Source organism: Balaenoptera musculus, chromosome 10 (genome assembly GCF_009873245.2).
Source record: "Balaenoptera musculus isolate JJ_BM4_2016_0621 chromosome 10, mBalMus1.pri.v3, whole genome shotgun sequence".
NCBI lineage: Eukaryota > Metazoa > Chordata > Mammalia > Artiodactyla > Balaenopteridae > Balaenoptera > Balaenoptera musculus.
Genome location: NC_045794.1, coordinates 43034326 through 43055428, shown reverse-complemented (window position 1 = coordinate 43055428; position 21103 = coordinate 43034326). Strand labels below are relative to the sequence as shown.

Sequence of the window (21103 nt, the reverse complement as noted above, 5' to 3'; positions counted from 1 at the left end):
AGGTAGCCAGCAGGACTTAGCTCCCATTTTGAACAGAACTAAATGTGTAAGACCCAGTCTCAGTTTATAACTTTTTTTTTTTGGCCGCACCTCCTGGAATGCAGAACTTCCCCAACCAGGGATCGAACCCACACCCCTGCAGTGGAAGCGTGGAGTCTTAACCACTGGACCACCAGGGAAGCCCCTGAGTTTATAACTTTATTTCATAAAGATTTTAAATTTACTGGCATTCATGTCAAGAGAGCATTTGCATCTCTTCCAGAATAACGCAAATCCAAAAACTGGCCAGGAAGGCAGGGGCAAGGGGGTGGGGGAAGGGCAGGAAATAGGTCCTTCAACTACAAACTGCATTTAGTTTCAAGTCAGAAATGCTATTGTAACCTCAGCATAAAGGAAAATAGTTCTTAAAGGGGGTAGGTTCTTGCCAACCTCAAAATGGGATGATTTAGAGCAACGTAAACAACAGATCCTGAATCAAAGAGTTTAGTGGGAACTGAAGGTTGAGGAAAGGAGCTGCCGCAAACAGTTTAGATCTAGGACCTAAAAAACACTAAGTTAATGTAAGAAGGTGGTGGCACTCTGGCACCAAAAAGAACTCAAAAAGAATAGTCCAGAATTTATACACAGCCTGGGCAGGAATTGGGGGTGGCAGGGAGAGGGGGCAAGGAGAAGGGAAAACCCAACCAGAAATACTGTGTTAAGGACTCCAGAATAGAAGGACCACATGGGGGAGCTGTAAGCTACTAAAAAATCGAGCACCAAGAAGTACCTTTGGATGCAGTGATTTTGGTCAGCCCTTAAAACATCTGACTTCCTTCCAAGCAATCCTTTAGGGAGTACTCATTAGGTAAAGAGGCCTTCTAAAATCAAGAACTAGATAAAATAAAAACCAGGTTTCTGGGGGAGATGGTATCAGCAAGATATAAAAAGAGCTTACTAAGGAAAGCTGGACCACACGATAAAGGAGCATCTAGCAACCAACAAGAAAAACCCTATCTGGACAATGAAATTTGCCCCCCTAGTCCTTCATGCAGACTTGGGACATGTAACACTTATTCACAGCCCCAATATGAGACTGAGGGACCACGATACCAAAAGTTAATATATTGCAATATAATTAGGGTTTTTTTTGTTGTTTGTTTTTTAAACAATGTAAGCCAAAGAGGATATGGGAAAAGGTCACCAGGAAAAAAATCTCCACACTGGTTTTCTAAGTCCTGGGAAGAGCATCATACTTTCATTACCCTGGCAATACATTCAGGCTGAATGGAAACTATCAGAGCCCTTCCACCATTTTACCTGCGGCATTCCTACTCTTTTACAGAGAGAGATCTTGGGATACGAAAAAGAATGAGGCTTCAGGGAGATCAAGCACAATCTTAGAAGACTGAGTAAATGTAAAGCATAAATTGCTAGTCCTGACTACTCACTCATGTGGTCTGCAAATTTAAATTCTCCCAGAGCCTCTATTTCTTTAATCTGATAAAGTGAATCAATGAGTTACAGTTGATCTTAAAGGTCCCTTCCAAATCTAGGTCTTAATCCTCTAATTATGACAGGGTTGGTGGGGAGACAAAGGTAGGCGGGGAATAGAATAAAAGGGTAAAAGGACCTGGTTGAGTAATCAGGGTTGACTTAGGATAACTGGACAGAATCCTGCCAAATTTGAGGCAATGTCACCCATTGGTTGTTCAAAATTTATCCAATGTCACAGGGAGAGGGGTAATACTAGTTCAGAGGAATGCAGACAGAAGCCGGCAAACTTTATTAGACTTTTCCCAACTTGCCTCCCCATTCTGGGTAAAGAAATAACTTCTTTCCTTCACAGCACAGTCAACTAAGGTTCTTACTGTGGCAACTTTATTACAGCTAGAAACACAAATCTGGCCAAGAAGGCTGGTTGATAACCATGAAATCAAAAAAAAAAAAAAAAAAAAAAAAAGGTTAATGGAGAAGCTTTTATTCATTAACACAGAGCCTAAAACATTGTTATATTGCAAGGCAGAATAAAGCTACAAAAAAGTAACAGAATGAGAAAGAAGAGCAAGAACTGTGGCTCTAGATAAAGAATTCAACAAGTCAGACTCTGAAACAGGCACTCAAGCAGAAACGGCCTAAACCTAAACAGTTTACCATTGCCCCTGCCCCCACCCTGTTATCCCCCAAAACAGTAAAAAGGAAACGGTCACAAGCTCACAATAGTTTGGTTCTCACCAATGTTAACAAAGGGAAAACAAAAACAAAAACAAAAACAAATACTTGAGGGCGTGCCCCAAGATATATGCAATCAGTAGGGAGAGAATCTCTGTTTCTCGCTTTTCAGTTTGTTAGTTACACATGGCACGGCAGAGGTGGTGGTGGTGGTAGCTGAAGCCCCGGCACCCTTAGCAGCAGACACAACATTTAGAGCCAGGAGAGGGATGGGTTTCATGCCAAGCAGACTGGAGACACAAGGGGCGGTCGGAAGAGGGTTGGGGAGGCTGGAGGGTGCGTCGGAGGTCCCCGCTGTGGCGAGCGAGGGGGTGGTGGTGGAGGAGGAAGAAGAAGAAGAAGGGGTGGAGGGTTGAGAGAGGTTGATGCTGAGGTGATCAGGGATCGTGACGGAGGCTGCCTGGGAGGAGGGTTTAGCGTTTTCTAAACTGTAACAGAGGAAAAAAAGGAACAAAAAAAAAGGGTGGGTGGAAGGGAAGACCACAAAAGGGAAAAGTACAGGACAAAATCCGCTTCAGTTATCAGTAAGTGCCTCTGGTTGCCAATTAGGAAGACTTAATATCAACTTGTGACAAGCTGTCTTTTATTCTGTGTCCCACCCTCTAAAAATGTACAGTTTGCCAAATTCCATTCCACAATGCTATTTAAAACTGCTATGGTGAAGAAAAAGCTGACAGACTGAGAAAAATCACACACTTCCTTATTACCTGACACACTGATCCAACTCAGAAGGCAGAAAAGAACGATTTCAAGCAGAAAATGAAAGAGTACCCATCCACCTCCAAACAAGAACAAATGTTTCACCCACCAATCACTTGAGCAGCTTTGGGATACTAATGCACAGAATTTTTAATTGTTTTATTCTGTAATTGATATTAAAATTTGCTTCTACCGCCACAGCAAACTTACCAAATATATCAGGATGGAAAGGGACAAGAGCCTAAAGTAGGTCACTCATTTCAAACTTCAAAGATTGTAGCATTTTCAATGAAAAATGCTGAGAACAGAAGCATAGATAAAGCCTCATTTCTGGTGATGGGGTGGGAGAGAAAAAAGGTTCTTTGTTTTTAACTGACTGTACTTCTCATATAGACCTTAGAAAACTGGAAGAGAGAAACTTCAAGCACTGCTGAAAAGTTCAGTTTAATAAAGTAAAACTACCACTGCTACTCCTAAAATAAGCTCTAAATCACAGTGATGACCTGTAGCTCCCAAATGCCTGCATGTATCTATGGCAGAACTGCAGGCATTTGCTGAAGTCTGTTGGACATCCTACGGCTCAAGATTAACTCTTTAAAGGCAGGGAGGCTCCTCTCAAGACTCCATTTTGTTTATCTAAATCCAAGGACAGTTGCAATCCATAAAAAAGGTGCCAAAATCAGTAGAAATGCTCAGGATCCATTCCTGAAAACAGAGAACTCTTTCTTGCCTAGTATTCATAATAAAACCAGTTTGCTTTCTGCGTTCAAACTGGGCCAATATGAGAAAATGAAGAGTTAGCTCCGTGCACACATAGTCCTTGCTTGGTGTTAAATGAAGCTTTAAAAAGTTTTGACCCAAATCCATAGCTTGGACAGTTTCATTAAAAAGGATGATCCTGAAAAGAGTGACTAAAATCAGGAAACAAAGATGGACCAAGTTCTGCTTCCTTACAACTTAGCCACTGACCTAGTACAGGGGTCAGGCAAGCAGGTTATGTGGAAGCGCTATCTGACAACATTCAGGGCAGGTCTACCCAAGCAGAAGAAAAATCGCTTGGTTTCCAGCTTCCAAGAACATGATTCTGGCCTCTTAACAACCCACCACCCCCATTAGAAACAAGGAAACAAACCTTTGCAAACAGCCTCCATGCAAAACTAGTAACTACCATTTCAGTCTGAACAGTAAGAATTTGACATCTTGGTAGCTGAAGAAGAAAGCAGATCTAGACACAGAAAAGTCTTTTCTACATAAAGACTAGAAAATACCTCAAGGCATGAAAAGACATAGGCAAAAGTCAGAACCACTACTGGGGAACTGATAAATTCTTAACCAGGGGATAAAAGACCACGGAATAAATACATGATCTGCAGAAGCATGGCAAAAAATAGATCCCATACTTACGAATTCCTTTCCCTTGCACTAGATTCAGGAACCCATAAAATTTTTATGCACAACAGAGACCAAAGAATTGTGACAGAGGTAAATAACAACTAGGTAAAAGTCTACATAAAAGGGATAGCTAAGTCTCTTGGGGAATGAGCTAACACTGGTTTAAGATGTTAGTAAGCAATTAAGAACATGACTTAAGCACATGTGCTGAGAAAGCAAGTAATATAAATGCCTTGTAGGATGCCCATTGGACTGTGAATAGTCCCTGCTACAACTGTATTAACATTAGCTACGTCTGGATAAAAAAAAGTAAAATCTCAGAAAGTCATTAAGAGATGAGATGAGACTGTGGGGGAAAAAGAAAATACTAAGCATTTCTGAAACATCCAATACCTGTACCTTCTCCTTTTCCACAAGCTCTGAACAATGGAACACACTGGCAACTTGAGAAAAATGGATGTTTTCAGAATAAACGGTAATGACTGCCTCCAAGAAACTGTCTTGCTGTCACGTAACTTCATTATCCTTATTTCAATTAAGGGTGCTTTGGAGCCTAAACCCAATCAGTGAAGTATTAGTCTATATGACATCTACAGCAAGACCCACATTTGGTTTTAAGTCAGTGCTCCAGCCAGAGCAATCCTACTGGTGAAGACATGCTCCATACCTTCCACTCCCAAAACCATCAAAAAGTCAAATGCAAACAATCTATTCCCCGTCCCCCAACCCCATGCAAACTTATTACAAATTGGTTTCTTTTTCTGCTACACTAAGGATGGATGAAAAATAGAGCTAGACTTTAAACTTTTTCTTTTGCCATCTCTACCCTTCCCATTTCCATCCCCCAAAGAATCCCACACTTTACATTACAGTGTAACTTCCCCCAACACACACATTACTTGTGCTGACATGAATAACACAAAAGATAGGGAACCCTTACCTGACATTGATTAGATATTGAGCCAGGCTAATGCTGGCAGCAGATCCAGTGATGGTAACCTGCCTATCAGTAGATCCTTCCACTGGGTTCGCAATTTTGATCTGCGCCCCAGACATCTGACGGATCTCATTGATTTTGGCGCCTTGACGCCCGATTATGCAGCCAATCAACTTAAGGGAGAAAAACAACAAGGCATACCAAATTAAGAGTTGCATGGTTAGGTCCAAGAATTCCATCCCACTCCTCAGGCTTCTACAGCTTGGGTCCACAAACATGACAATGGAAACTACTATCTGCATCCTACACATTCTACTCATATACTCCTGACTTTAAAAATTGAGTTACAGATTATATCTCAACTCTTGCCCTATTCTTCTGTCTGATCACTACAGGTCAGAGCCAACTCTAAGCTGAATGACTCCTAGGAGCATTAGCTCATTTCCTCAGAGTACTAACTCCAAAGACAAAATAATAAAGCAGAGCAAACATGATGATAAACCTAGTTTACCAGAGATAGGAATAAAGATAAAAGTATATTCTGTTTTTGACAAAAAAGATCCCTTAACTCATCCTGCCATGATTCCTACTTTACTATAGTGACAAGAATTCTGGCTAATTTCTAATGCTTTTGCCTTGGGAAAAAGTAAAAAATTGGTCAACATTTGCACTGTCCCATACCGCAGACACTAATAACGTGATAACTAAACACATGAAGTGTGGCCAGTAAGACTGAGAAACTGAATTTATTATTTTATTATTCTCAATTCAAACAGCTACACGTGGTAGTGACTACCATGTTGGATAGTACAGACAGAACATCCAAGGACCACTGCGTTAGGGATAAGGCTTCAGGTTCTACAAGAAACAAAGGCAAATGGGAATTTCTATTTGAGACAAAAAGGTTCTTTCTGGCTCATCAATTTCCTCCATCAGTTTTTACTTGAGATTTTATATAGTTTTAATAATTTAATTTGGTGTCTACAACCCCATTTTCTTAAGAGTGGCATGATGCCATTGAAAAGACCTCTATTCTTTAATACCAATTCTCTTATTTTCACCCCATGCAACCCAACCATATACTTACATCGTTTGGAATGGTGAGTTCATGAGAAGTAGTCTGAGCAGATGCATCCAAACCTGCTGAAAGACAGAAGAGAGCAAAGAAGTTCAATGCACAGCATACAAACTCCCACTGATTTGTACATTAACCTAACAGAAGGAAAACGAACTGGAAACCCAGCATTGGCTGTTGGGATTCATCACTAACTTGGAAGCCTCCAAGGAGGAAAGAGGGGGAGAGGGGTGTAGAAATATGCTGGAAAGGTTCCTCTGTACACACAGAAGAGGCTGATTTCATGCCATTTCCTGCAAAGCCCAGCCTATTAGGGTGTAAGGGGATGGAAGCAAGGGGCAAGGGAATGTGGTATCCTCAATTCTCAGGACCAAAATCTAAACAAGTACTTCTGCACTTCTCCCCTTTTCTGGTTGGATTTCCTGCTGTTGTGTTCCAATTTTATCTCACCTGATGCTATCACCAGCGCCAATATCACGCCTGTTATTGGGTACCATGGACTTTTGGCACACATGCAGAGTTGCTTTAAATATATACCTATATCAGATTAACACCCTCCTAACACACCCTTACCCCTAACCTACACTTGAAGGTCAGTGAGAATGAGATGGCAGTAAGGTGTGGGAAGTTCGTTTCTCCAGATTTATTCCGTCTTTTGCTCAATAATTTGTTCTGGGTTTTGTTTTCCAAAGAAAAAGAAAAAAAACTCCTATCAGCAAACACCCATACCCATCTGACACCTGGACTAGACCAGACCAGCTGGCTAACTCACAAGTCTAGTCTTGCTCTCAGCTGTGGCTGCTGAAACTCAGCATTTTTAGAAGGGGGTAGGCCAGATCCATCAAGGGACCCTCAGGGGTACCAGGCCCACCCCCGCTTTGCTCTCTCAGCTCCTTTCTGCCATTTGCATGTTCTGCTGGTATGTCATGGGTAGTGAAACAAGACTCCCACCAGTTTATTAATATAACAGTAGAATACTACAGATTTTTTTTTTAATCATTACCCCAATAGCCTTTCACCTCTGGAGAGCTGGATTCAATGCCTGTTAAGATACAAGTGAAAATGAGTTTGGTGGTCTCATCCTAACCCTATCGGACAAGTTATTCCTTATATATAAAAAAAAAAAGCCCAAAAAAACAAACCAAAACCAAAACCAAAACCAAAACCACTACACAAATTTGGCACAAATGGATTGTTTCTACCCAGGTCTATGAATAGCTGGTGGAGAGAAAGGGGGTGCCAATCAGATCAAAGGGGCAGCAGTGAGGATGGGTTACAAGAAATATCAGCCTACCCTTTGCCTGACAAGCATCCCCAGACCTCACCCCAAACCTTCCAGGGCCTTTTTTCTCTTTTAGAATAACTCACCCCAAATGAAAACCAAGTTAACAAACACATTACCTCCTTCGGTTAGCCATAGAAAACAGGCAAGTTTAAACCAGCAGGATGCTGGGTAATGAAGTTTGTTTTAAACAGATGTCAAACTGAGACCTTGGGGCTGGGCCTCTGTCTTGTACTACACCTTACAGAAATAAACACTGAGGTATCCATACCACTGAATCCGGTGTTGCCATGCGTCATGGGAAAATGAGACTGTTGCATTGCCAACTGGTGCAGCTTGGTCAACTGCAGGAAGGAAACAGAAGAGGCTGGCATTAGAAGAGCAAAACAGTCAGGGCTCAAGCACATTCAAATTTGAAAATGCAGAGCTCCTGATCCCCAAAGTTGGCTACTACTCAACTATGACAGAGAGTAAGATATGGGGCTGGTATCACCATCCTGGGGATGGGCACAAGAAGGTAAGGGTTAGAAATAGAAAAGGTATCAGTACAAAGAGAATGAGCGCATTTGGGGTGTGTGAAAAAGACAAGCAGCAGCACCCGCCTGACAACCATCCCCCTGTGGGCTATTTAATGAAGGTGCTTGCAGCCATTGCAACAGTTGCCCCAGGGACAAGCACAGACAGGCTAGGAAAACAAACTGTGCAGTGGTGCTAGGGAAAACACACCATGCAGGGTTCTGTCAGTATTGGGAGGAGGGAAGGAGATGAGGGGGCAGGGAAACTGCAAGGAGGAGAGAGATTAAGGTGTAACCAAACTGGGTTTAGCACACCCCCACCCCATGATTTCTACAGCTATTTTTCTTCGTCTATATGAACTGTCCTGGCTGTTGTAAAACCATCCTTCTTCAAGTCTACTTCCCCTCCTGGGGACTATCACTAACCAAGAGCCAATCTCAACTTCCCAAATCTAAAGCTCAGCACCTGAAAGAGTTAGTAAGGATAGAGGATAAGTGCAGAAAGAAATGCCCTTAAAGTCTAAATACCAGCACTTTTTAAGTTGGAGTTTTTAGTGACAAAGAAGGTTTTATTGAGTTGAATTCCCAAATATTCAGCTTCCTATCCCTCCCTGTGTAAATAAGCCCCTTTTTCCCATCCCTCCAGATGCTTTTTAAATTGTCACCTCAGAATGAGGAGTACACAAGGGCAAAGCCAACCTCCCACCCCCCATCCCCCGCCATGGAAAGGACTCCATGCAGAGATGCACAGCCCACTGTCAATTTAAACTGTGCCCTGGGATAACAAATGACAGTATACCGTGGAACATTTCTCTTTTAGAGTAATCTGGAACATGGGAGAAAGTAGAATCCAATAATCTGCCAGATTATAATTTCCAGGGATTAAATGTCAAAAACAAGGTGCTACTATGTCCTGATTAAAGATTATTTAAGGGCCAAAATATGGAGTTCACCTTGTGAGGAAAACAATACTGCAAATATTTAAGACCCAACTCACTTCTGCCTACGTGGAGAAGAGAGACAATTTTGGACGGGAGAAGGAACTTTTCAAAACAAGAAGTGAAAACAAAACTTACATCTGGCTGTGGAATGGCATACTGTCCTTGAATGGTATAGGCCTACAAAAGGAGGAAAACAATTCCTATTAAAAACCAATCACGGACAGCCACCCAGTGGGGGGAAAAAGACAGATTTCAACTAGCCAGGAAGCCAGAGTTGAACTAGAGAATAGGGAGGCCAGGGGTTGAGGCAGTAGATGGTATCTCACAAATACAGTCAGACCTGTTGGCCTTCTTTAAACCCTAATATGATGGCTTATTCCAGGATGCCTATAAAGGGAGCCATGTTCCCTGCAATCAAAGACAAAATAACACATCTGTTTCTTAATGAAAACGAGGGAAGTGGGATTAAACAATGCCTCGACTGCCCGAGACCCCTTCCTTCTCCCTGTGTACAAGATAGCCTAGAAGGAAAACGGTCTTTCTTCAGCCACCCCAACCCTTCTACCAATCATGGTGACATGAATGATTTGTATCTGCACAAACCTACATGGCATGTTTTGAAACACTTCTTTTCCTATCATATTTTTCTCTACATCTGCCTAAAGACCTTAAGCGCACTGGAAGCTAGTTGGGTCCCTAGCACTAGGGAGCTGACCATAGGAACACACACACACAAAAAAATCACTGTGTTCTAAGTCCTGCCTTCTCCCACCTCCCCTCCATAAAAGGCACTTGCAGCTCCCACTACACCCTCCTCCCCCCACACCATAACCTCCCAAAAAGGGAGCTGGGTCTTCAGGGCAATGGGGTGGGGGACAAGGAGAATCAGGAAGGGAGGGGAAGGAAGGAGCAGCTGGTTCACAGGATGTGAGGCTTCTCACATCACAGTGGCCAGTACCCCCAAAAGTGCACCCAGGTGGGGGTGGGAAGGTGAAAATGGGGTAGGAGCAGTAGGAGACAGGGAAAAGGGGTTGAACAAAAAAAGAAAAAAAAAGGAAAAAAAAAAGAGAGTTGGTGTTACCATCTGGTGGGCTACGCAGCCTGTGTGAAATGAGGTGGGGGGGTCAGTCCAGGTCCCCGTGGACAGGTGGTGTCCACAGCACAAAAATCACCAGCGCCACTGGCCCCCCGCGTGTTGGCAGTCTCGGCTGAGGCGGAAGGATTGAGTGAGCCTTGGAGACTGAACATCCCCTCTCACCTCTAGAGGTGGTCCCTCCAGGTCAGGGTTGAGGCACATGGACGGGGTGGTGTGGGGAAAGCTCGCACTGTCGCTGCCTGTGCTGTACCTGTCCTGTGGATAAATAGAGGATTTCAGTCTCCAGGGCTGTCAATCCGGCACCTTGTCACCAGCATGAAATTCACACAAAAAAAGTTGTTTAATTTTTTCTTTTCCTTTAAAAAGGAGCTCACAACACAATTTGAAACGAGCTGCAATCAGTGAATTAAAAAAAAAAAGTTACCTATGGTGGCAGATTTCACACTGCACAATTGGGCTATTTTCAGTCAGAATGAAGGCGTGGGGCAACAGAGCTGATGCCAGCTCCTGGTCAGTGTGCAATTAAATTGAACCCCTACAGAGCCCACTTTGTCACACAGGAACAAAAGACACAGGTCCATCTGTGGACACTGCATGAACTGGTCCATTTAAAAAGGCCCATGGGAATAATCCAAGACAGGGCCACTCATGGAAGAAGAAGCTGCAAGTTTTTAGAGGGTGGTCAACTGAATAAAGGGGAGGGAGGGAAGGAAAGCAAAGAGGTAAGAAGGGGGGGGTGGGAAGGGGAGGGAAGGAAAGGGAAATGAAGGAAGACTTGTAAATGGAGAGGACTGCTGCTGTGCAGCATGGACTCTATAGATAATCCCAAGTGGGAGTGGAAGAATCCAGAAGAGTAGGAACTTGTAGTTCCAGGGTAGAAGGGAAACTCCTAGAACTAAACCTCCCTGCTACACTGACTCTGGGCCTGTTTATCCTGCCTAACTATCCAGACTCATGGAGAGCCCTTTGACCAAACCAGTTTGTACAAGGCTAGTGTTAAAAGCAAGGTACTAAACTGTGATATGATTAATTTCTTGTGAAAGCTTCCAGAACTACAAGACAAACTAAGTCCCCCAAAACTTGCTGTTTTATGACAACTCAATAGAATATGAATGAGATGGACTTTAAGTGCTTCTCCAGTTCAAATATAAGATGGAACTAGTTGAATATCTGTGCTTGTAACAGGTCAGCCCCATGTAGGAAAAGGCACTTTGAGCACTATACTTGTTTAGGCAGCTACCAAAATGAAGGTCACTATTTCAGCCTGAACCTCAATACTTTAAAAACTAACCTACCTACTCCTCAAATACTAACCAAAAAGCATAAAACCATGGTGCTAATCAGTGCCCTTTGTCATAAAAATCTAAATTCAGAATAAACCACGTGCCAAGGATCCAGAGTTTAGGTGGGTGAAGGAGGAGAGGCCAAAGGGGTGCTTTGGTGTTCTTACTCTAACACCAAAGGTCACAGCCCCACACAGCCCAACATGCTCTCCCCCTTCTATTCTTAGACACTGAACCCTTACCCCAGCTGATTTGTTATGCCATGTGGGTTCAAACCAGTGTTTATGAGGTTAAGAGCCCGGGGACAACACACTGGAGTTTGGGAGTGAAGGGGTAGGAGTAGGGGAGGTGAGGTGGGGAGAAGGGGAAGTTTGTAGGACACTCAATTTCAGGACCCCCAATTTGAGACCACCATCCAAGAATCTCTTTCAGAGGTCCAACTCTTTGCTACCTTTATTCAGACCTCTAAAGAACACCCCACACATGAAAAAACATGGGATGGGGTGGGGTAGGGAAAGAAGGAGTGACACCAAAGCAATTTAACCCTTTCTTCTAACCCAACCCACCTTAAATTACTAAGTAAATTACCTCTTCCGAGTGCCTACAAAACTCCCATTGCCTGCTAAAAATTAAATAAGATAGCATTCATAGCTTTCTCCAGTATAAAAAATAAATAAAACTGAAAGCAGGTCAAATTATGGCCAGAGTACAGGTTTCAGCAAGCATGCAGAGTGGCCTGGTGTGCTGCTGGCAAAGTTGACATTTCAAACATAATCCTTGTTCACCTTAGCCCACCAATAAAAAATTTCTTACCTGACCACCTGCAAAGATGACTGGAGAACTGGACGGCTTGGGCCGGTACGGGATGGTCACGCCCTTCGGGGGGGACTGGGAGAGAGTCAGAGGGGAAAAAAACAAAAAGAGATAAGGTTTCAAAGCTGCTTCAGCTGTGTGGCTTAAGCTCACACAGGTCAGTTAAATTAAAAACTGTATTATTTCCATTCCCTCACCTACCAACGTTGTCTCTGGCTAGATCTAATCTCAAATCATCTGCAGTTATTTGCCTTTAAAGCAGTAAGATGGTCCGTGGACTACACAGCTCACACTAATTCTCATCAAGGCAGATTCCCCTGTAATAATTTAGGCATTATTTCCATGTGTTCAAATAAGTCTAATTAACATAAAAAACCTGTATGTATACATATGTACGTTTGAGTTGGTAATTAAGATCCTACATTTTGGCCTGAATAGGAAATAAAGCCAAAAAAGGAAATAAAGCTCCCAAATGTTGCATCTAGGATAATACAGAACTGTCCATAAATAGTTCAAAGGCTCAATCAATATTTTCCTAAACTCTACTTGAAAATTCTACTTTCCTTTCTCACCAATATGGGACCAACTCCCTATGACAATTCTAAAAAGGTTTAATTCCCCTTAATTTTGCTATTCTTGTTAATTAAATAGCATCTACTAGAACCTCACAAGTCATTCAGAAACACCATTATGGATACATTTTTTTTTAATATATATACCATCCTGAATATAATCCTGCCTCATAACACAGAAATTAATTTAAAGAATATATCAAAGTTGCATGTAGCGAAAATATTGTAATCTGAAAGGCAATTTAACTTAGCTTCTCAGGAACCCAGATACATCTTTTGTCCACTCATTCCTAGTAGTGAATCTTCCCCTACCAACTCTGCTAAAATTGCTGTAAACCAAATGATCACCACTGCTTAGTTTCTATTTTTGCTTGGACTGTAAGAAAAGTCAAAGTTGGGGGAAGGAAAATATGAACTCAGGGAACCTCTTCCCCACCCCCACTGGAGGCTTCTAACAGCCTCACCTAATTCTAGTCTTACTAAATATAGATCAGTCTGTCTCCCTAAATCACCCTCCCCCCATTCTCAGCATGAGCCTGAGGGCTTACCTCCAACATGACCACGCAGATCTGTTTCACACACTCAATGATGGACTGCGGAATGCCAGCAATAGTGATGGCCCGCTCAGTTGAGTTGGGGAGCATATCCCCTGCCACCTGGACCTGAGCCCCTGTACTCTTTGGGTGTAAAAAAATTTTAAAATCAGAGAAAACAGCTCATACTCTTCAGTATCTCCCAGCAGAAATCTTAAGAGTCTAAAGCTCAGTAGACACTTAACCCATCTCCTATCTTACCCTTTTTATCCTCCCTTCCCACTCTTCCCTTATTCCAGATAAGACTGTTTAATCAGTTATAAATTAGCCTCTGAAAGCTGAAAATAAGGCTGAATAACAGCCTAAATTTAACCTGTTCTCAAGAAAAAGGTCCCTCTAGACAGTTTCCTCTCAGCTAATGACAGCTCTGTAGGCCATCAAACAAAATACCCACAAATATCACCCACCTTTCATTCTCTTATTGAACAAATGTTTATATCAAGCCCATCCTATATGTGCCAGGTACCACCCCAGGTACTTGGAATACATCAATGAACAAAATCAAAATCCCTGCTCACATGGCATGTACAAAAGGCTCCCAAAACTACAATTCGTTTTCCTTTAGGAGCCATTCAAATTTCATTCCAACATCCAATTCAATAACTCCCAGATATAAGTAAAAGCTTCCATAATTTTATGTAACTTCCATAATTTAAAAGGGAGAATTTCAACTACACCCCAATACACCTTCATTTTCCCCTTGCTATTTAGGGATTTGGCCAAGAAAAATATTTGATATTATTATCGATCAAATTGTAAGCTCTTTAAACATAAAAAAAGATAACGTAGTTTCATGGAAAAGAAAAGTTGCCAATGGATCATATGCAATAGGTGGAAATTCTGGTTAACTTTTCTGACTTATTGTTGTTAAAGTATATGAAATATAAAAAATATATATATATATCTCAATCAAATTATAGTCTTCTAGGATTATTACTTTAATAAAAATCTTCATCTCAATAAACACAAACTTTTCCTAGACATAGTAAAGGCTAATAGAAGAAGCACATTTAGAATAATTTACATTTCAAAAAGAAAATGAGCACAAGTTACCAACCTCACGTATTTCCTTGATCTTGCAACCACCTTTCCCAATGAGAGAGCCACACTGACTAGCAGGGACCACCAGCCTCAGGGTGACTGGGGGTCTACTGGCAGCTGTGCTATTGGTCATAGAGCTGCTGATGTCCTACAACAAGAAATTAGTCAAAACATCAGAAGAATGTAAAAGTTTTAAACAGATTCCTGGGAACCCATAACTGCCATGAGAGAACCTTACAAGGGACATACTATGTCACAATCTGCATCAACAAAGGTTCAAATATTGCCTCCCCCCAAAACCCTATTTCTGAAAAGATAAAAAGGCCTACAAACGTCCTCAGATTTAGCCCTAAATATATTTTCCTTCACACCGGGGGCAGTGATCTTGGTAGAGAGAAAACTTACTTTGAAAATTAAAGAGTTTTTTCAGTAAAATAAAACAATATTGAAGACAAAATTAAATATTAAAAGAGATACAACAATGCAATCCAAATTCAAGTAACCAATTCTGTTCTCTTAGAAAACTACATAAAGATTAAATACTGTACTTCCATTTATCCTTGTCTTAATTTCTTGGTAATATTACCATTGTACAGATAATGAAATTGAGGCTGAGTACCTACCCCAATCACATCTAAAAAGCTGTAGATTTTAAACTAAAGGACTGTATTGGTTCCAAAGCCCATAGTCTTTCCCGTTACAATATGCTGCATTTGAAAGTCATGGCTTTAAACTAGTTAAGTTTAGCCTTCTGAGGATTAAATGGTTTTAACCTAATCTCTATGTAGTAGCTAGACCTGGGAATTCCTCAAACATAAGCCCCTAAAGTCAAGAACATGCTTCTTATTTGTTAAAAGTATGAACAGATTTTCTGAATTTTAAAAAAAAATATTTATTTGGCTGCACCGGGTCTTAGTTGTGGCACGCAGGCTCTTTGGTGCAGCATGTGGGATCTAGTTCCCTGATCAGGGATCGAACCCGGGCCCCCAGTGCTGGGAGCTCAGAGTCTTAGCCACTGGACCACCAGGGAAGTCCCTAGATTTTCTGAATTTTTTTTAAAGCTACAAGCTCTGGATTAGCAGGGTCTTGCATGTCAAAGGATAACATTTCTGATCTTGGCAAGGATAAGATCTCAGGCACCATTAAGGCATCAGGCAGCAGCCCCGAAGCTCTCCTCTGCCTGCAATGTCAATTGCATGATTAGCAGTATTACTGCAGAAGTGGGAGGAAGCTGAAGACTGGACCTAGGGCAATGGTTGTTCAGCATTATAAGGTTGAAACCAGTTAATTAAAAAAACAAAGAAACAAAAAAACTTCCTTCAGTCAAAAAATCTCTGGTATTGATATTTTGCTTCTGATAACCTGTAAAATGCATTCCCTACCTCCAAGTATAGCTCTGACACAGTTACCAGATTGATTTTTTAAAAAATATATAACTGCATCCAGGGTTGGGAGATACCTGTATTTATGGAGTATATTAGTGTTCAGAAGGGCTCCTAACAAAAGCATGTTAATTTAGTCCACTCAACTATGAATTAGGGGACATAATTACCAACACAGTGGTGGTATACCTTCAAAACTGCTGGTTAAGAAATAAAAGATGCTGGTTTTTCATACATTTTTTACAGAGTCCCTGATAATAGCCACACTATTTGGGGGTTTTTCTGGGGTTTTTTTTATTCAAGTATAGTCAATATACACTATTTAGTTTCAGGTGTACAACGTAGTGATTTGACATTTAAATACATTACAAGATGATCACCACAATAAGTGTAGTAACCATTTGCCACCATACAAAGTTAACCTCCCATTACTTATTTTATAACTGGAAAATATGGGATGCTTCACAAATTTGCATATCATCCTTACACAGAGGCCACGCCAATCTTCTCTGTATCATTCCAATTGTAGTTTATGTGCTGCCAAAGTGAGCACTCAAACTACAGTTGGGGGTTAGGGGTGCCGACACCCCACCCCAGTCAGAAGTCCATGTATAACTTAACTTATCCACAGTTCTGCATCCACAGATTCAACCAACCTCTGATTGTGTAGTTCTACAATACATATTGTGTAGTACTGTAGTACGTATTTATTGGAAAAAAAATCAAGTACAAGTAGACCTGCACACTTCAAACTCATGTTGTTCAAGGGTCAACTGTATTTTTCTACCGATTAAAGTGACATCTTTTTTTAATTGCAAATGGTGCAATTTGGGGGATGATGAATGGGAGCAAAGAACCCATTTACAGAGTTTCATGATCTAGTCTGTCCTTGAATTTTAAAAGCCCTTAGAAATCACTAAACTATCTAGAAGCACTTAAAAATAATGAGGGGCAAGGAACAACAAACCTCTTCCAGTTTATCAATGATCATAGCAAAGGCTTTGAAGATGGCATTAGTGGGTCCAGCCAAAGTGATAATCCTCTCAGGACAATTCCCTTCTGAGATGTTGATACGTGCACCACTCTGGATAGGAAACAGAGCCAAAAGGTTAAAGAGACAAAAAGATCTGAGCTTACACACACACATACACACAAATATATAATCCCTCCTAAATAAGATGGGCAAGAAGCTGCCTGTATACATGATCCTGACACAAGGCAATATCGACATCACTTCAAATACTGCTCCATATTTGTCCTCAAACATAAACTACAGAAGCTGCTTTAAGTCTTGAATGAACTGAGACTTCCTAAAATTACATTTCCCAGCATACTATTTGTCATTACAAATAACTGCGCCAGAAAAACACCAGCTTCTCCTATTAAGATCTCCCCCTCGGGCTTCCCTGGTGGCGGAGTGGTTAAGAATCTGCCTGCCAATGCACGGGACACAGGTTCGAGCCCTGGTCCAGGGGGATCCCACATGCCGTGGAGCAGCTGAGCCCGTGCACCACAACTACTGGGCCTGCGGCTCTGGAGCCCGTGAGCCAGAACTGCTGAGCCCGCGTGCCACAGCTGCTGGGGCCCACGTGCCTGGAGCCTGTGCTCCGCAACAAGAGAAGCCACCGCAATGAGAGGCCCGTGCACCGCAACAAAGAGTGGCCCCCACTCATCGCAGCGAAGACCCAATGCAGCCAAAAATAAAATAAATAAATCTAAAATAAAAAAGAGAGAGAGAGAAAAAGATCTCCTCCCTTCTGGGACTTCCCTAGTGGTCCAGTGGTTAAGATTCTGCGCTTTCACTGCAGCCGGGAACAGGTTCGATCTCCGGTCGGGGAACTAAGATCCCACATGCCACACAGCCAAAAAAAAAATTCCCCCTTCTAATCTCTCATTAAATTTTTTTGGCTTTTGTTTTCAAGGTTTTTTACTTCCCAAGTTAACAGTCCCTAACCCCCCATCCGCAATAACTCACCTCCTCACGCATCTTCTTAACTGATTCTCCTTTCTGTAAGAGGAAAAGTTAAGAGTGAGTTCCAACTGCTATTTAAACGCAGACTGACTAAATAGTAATTAGAGTTGAAGTGATGTCTTACCTTTCCGATGATACTGCCAACTTCCTGCAATGGAGAAAACTAGTGTCAAATATGAGGAAATTTGAAGCGTTCATTATCACAAAAAGTAATTTTGAACAGTCCAAAGCAATGGAAAAACTAAGATTTATTGGGAAAGGGAATGGACAGGCTTATTATTTTCTTTGCTCTAAATATAAGCAAAGCTATCAAAGAACTGTGAAGAAATAATGGAGTAATTAAATGCTAGCTTTGTTTAATAGAAATCCTTTTTTAAAATACCAAATATATCACCCCACCTTAAAGTTACCCCAAAATTGTTTGGGCAGGGGAAATCTACCTATCACAGGCTATAGCAACATCCATGAGAAAAATCTTATCATCCAGGTATGAGACAGTCTTTGGCTCTAGCCTATGGTTAAGCCTTCCCTGCTCAGTGGCGCTTCTTAGTAAAGTCTGTCCATTTTCCCACTACACTCTCATCTACTCTGCTAGAGAAGAGTGCTAAAGGCAGACACCCCACAGTGCTAATCTGATGAGCTCCGAGATCCATGCCCTCTATTCCTGGCCCCTCCCCTAGCAGTTACTATGACCCAATTTCCCAAGCTGGTGCATACCTTTCCATGCATAAGTAGCCGGATGGTGAGAGTGACATTTAATCCACCTTCAATCACACCGGTGTCCATGTCGAGCAGTGTTCTAAGGAGCTGGACGCTGAGTGGTCAAGTCTTTGGTCACTGGTGGGGGTGAATGAGAAAGCCAAAACTGAATGAAAACATGACCAAAATCAGAGTAGGAAAACAACGGAAATATTTCCCAATGTTACTTTAACCATTATCAATGTTTTCTAATGAACTCTTTTCCTTAAATGACAGTCTGTCAGTTGGCAGGCTTATATACATCCAGCACAACTGCATTAACAGCTCAGGTTCTGTTACAAAGTATGAAGGCAACTTTCCAGTCTGCTCTCATTAACGGTACAGTTTCCGCTGACTCTCAGGATGTGAAAGATTCCTTCAACTGGCAATGCTTCTAAGGGAACTGCTGAACGTGCACCAGTTGTCCTTCAACAGAATAAGCTTCAAGAGAATACAGAAACACCTGGAAATCATGAGGGCAAACCTCAAACTAATCAACTACACTGAGGGCAACGACCTTTTGCTTCCCTGTTAGGAAACAGCTTGGGTTGAAAGCTAGAGAGGACACATGTAAACGTTCTTACTGGCAGCAATTTCTAACTAAAGAAATTGAGAAGCATCTCACATTAAAATTTTGAATGTCAATAGATGTCACCAAATAATTTTTAAAAGATTTAAATCAAAAACCTCATTGAAAAAGGCATCTGAAATGCCTTCTATTGCAGGCTGGGTTCCATATTCCCCTTTGGGAAATGACTCAATACATTAAGTGCAGCCTGAGTCCTCTTTTCCCAACCTAACTTGATAGTCACTCAAGATGTGAAAATTTTCCTTGCTTCTGTGTTAACCTCTGTTACCACTCAAGTCTTCATTCAAATCTATTAAATCTTAAATTTTCTTCCAAAGGAAACAATCGAAATTAAAACTGGTACTGCTAAAAATTTATTGTGTAGTTGTTTTAAACAACAGCAGTAACGAGCCTTTCCTACTGAGGCCCTTTCCCCACGTATCCTCTAAAGCAATGTTCCTAACATTTCTGCTTTAGAATAATTGATTACGTGTAGAAAGAATGTTTTTGGATATACCTTAGCCTACAACACCTCTTTAGGCCCTAAGACTGGTTCTCCCCAAAGTTGTGAAATTTCTCCAGTGACATTTTTAGTATCCATCCCTTCAAAACAACATCAATGATCTCTCTCCTACAGCCAGTCTTCCCCCTTAACAAAACCAGCCACCGTTTTAACTTTGCTCTAACACAAAGCCCATGTCCTAAGTATTTAAAGTGTTTAAGTGGCTGCCAGACCATTCTGTATATGGCAAGCTGCCCTATGGCTACCTCAAGTGAGTGACTGAGGTGACTGAGGCATCCCCAAAGCACTTCATTCCCCCATTTCCAGAATATAATTAATTGCTGGCAAAATCCCAGAATTCAACACTTTTCACTCAAGAAAAAACAACAGTGCTGGGGGTGGGGGGGAAAGGGGGAGACAGAGTTAAGTCTGTGCGGAAAACTTTCTTTTTTTCAGTAAGACGTGGTAAAAATTTGGCAGTTTAATTCCTTATCCCCACTCACATAATAGGAAGCACGTTACAAATACCACAATAAATGCAAGTTCGAACGAGCAAGAAAATTGAAAACCTATTTGAAGCCATTTCTTGAGGTAAGGCACAAAGGTGCATTTCCAACTCCAAATCATCCAAGAAATCCCTGTCATATTTCTCTCCTGACTAGGTCAACGTCAGTGTACCCAATCCCAGGAATCCAGCTGTTAATCCTGCAGTCCATTACCCCTTCTCCTATAAATAGCTCGGTCTGGGTCTGCAGCGGCAGGCATTTTGTAATTTCAAATTTCGTTACCCCAAGAGAATGTCCTGAATAACTCGGTAACTGGAAGCCCGTCTACCCTTTCTTCAACTCCACAGCCCCCCTCCCCTTGGTTATCCAAGCATTTTCCACTCAAAAAATGCACCCCCTATCCCTCCACTAGAAAAGAGGGGAAAAAAAATAAACGGTTCGGTCAGGGGGGGGCGCTGCGATCCAGGGGGAGGAGCCGAACTAGTAGCGCCTCCTCGTGTGGCTGCGCCAGCGCCTGACCCCCGCGGGGAGCCGCGCTCACCCGCCCGGCCAGCAAGCCGGCCATCGCCTCCCCCCACCCGCCTCAACCAACAAATCCACCGCCGCCCCCCCCTACCGCGCGCGCGCCCTCCTTGACTCCTGCGCAGCCGCCACCGGGAAAAAGCGGGGGGGGGGGGGGGGAGGGGGGAAGGCCTTGCGCGAGGCCTACTAGGCCTCGCCGGAGCCAGGGCCTCGCGTGAATGGCCGGCCAAGCAGAGTGAGGAGTTAGGCGCTCACGCAGGACTACGCGAGGTCGGGGCTCGTGACGAGGACCGGAGCCCGCTAAGAAAGATGGCAAGAATAGAAATAGAGCTATAGCCGCGGGCGGAGGGAGAATCTTGAAGCTTACCTGCAGGCGCGAGGCGACTGAGGGGAAAAGGGGAGCGGGCGGGAAGGGGAAGGGCGGGAGGCCGGGGGCGGAACAATAGGGGCGGGCGGGAAGGCG

At 42.4% G+C, this 21103-nt stretch overlaps 1 protein-coding gene and 1 non-coding gene across 30 annotated transcripts in view; both read right to left on the bottom strand.

Moving 5' to 3' along the window:
- The window catches only part of PCBP2 (poly(rC) binding protein 2), a 22349-nt gene extending 1246 nt beyond the window's left edge, over positions 1-21103 (bottom strand). Inside the window, exons 1-15 of one of the 29 annotated variants that reach the window (XM_036867551.1) lie at positions 21008-21101; positions 18522-18669; positions 17929-17952; positions 17808-17840; positions 16800-16916; positions 14467-14598; positions 13365-13493; positions 12245-12331; positions 10311-10403; positions 9188-9229; positions 7868-7940; positions 7318-7356; positions 6327-6379; positions 5243-5412; positions 1861-2639 (exon numbers count right to left, since the gene is read on the bottom strand). In XM_036867551.1, the coding sequence (XP_036723446.1) occupies positions 2288-2639; positions 5243-5412; positions 6327-6379; positions 7318-7356; positions 7868-7940; positions 9188-9229; positions 10311-10403; positions 12245-12331; positions 13365-13493; positions 14467-14598; positions 16800-16916; positions 17808-17840; positions 17929-17952; positions 18522-18590 (1413 nt within the window). In that variant the 5' untranslated portion in view covers positions 18591-18669; positions 21008-21101 and the 3' untranslated portion in view covers positions 1861-2287. Of the gene's footprint in view, positions 1-213; positions 2640-5242; positions 5413-6326; positions 6383-7317; positions 7357-7867; positions 7941-9187; positions 9230-10310; positions 10404-12244; positions 12332-13364; positions 13494-14466; positions 14599-16799; positions 16917-17807; positions 17841-17928; positions 17953-18521; positions 18670-21007 lie in introns of those variants that run through there. The other 28 variants (XM_036867549.1, XM_036867550.1, XM_036867552.1 and 25 more) reach the window with 28 other exon arrangements.
- Positions 16279-16385, bottom strand: LOC118902986. Its single transcript, XR_005021694.1, has one exon. It is a non-coding gene; the product is annotated as a U6 spliceosomal RNA (small nuclear RNA).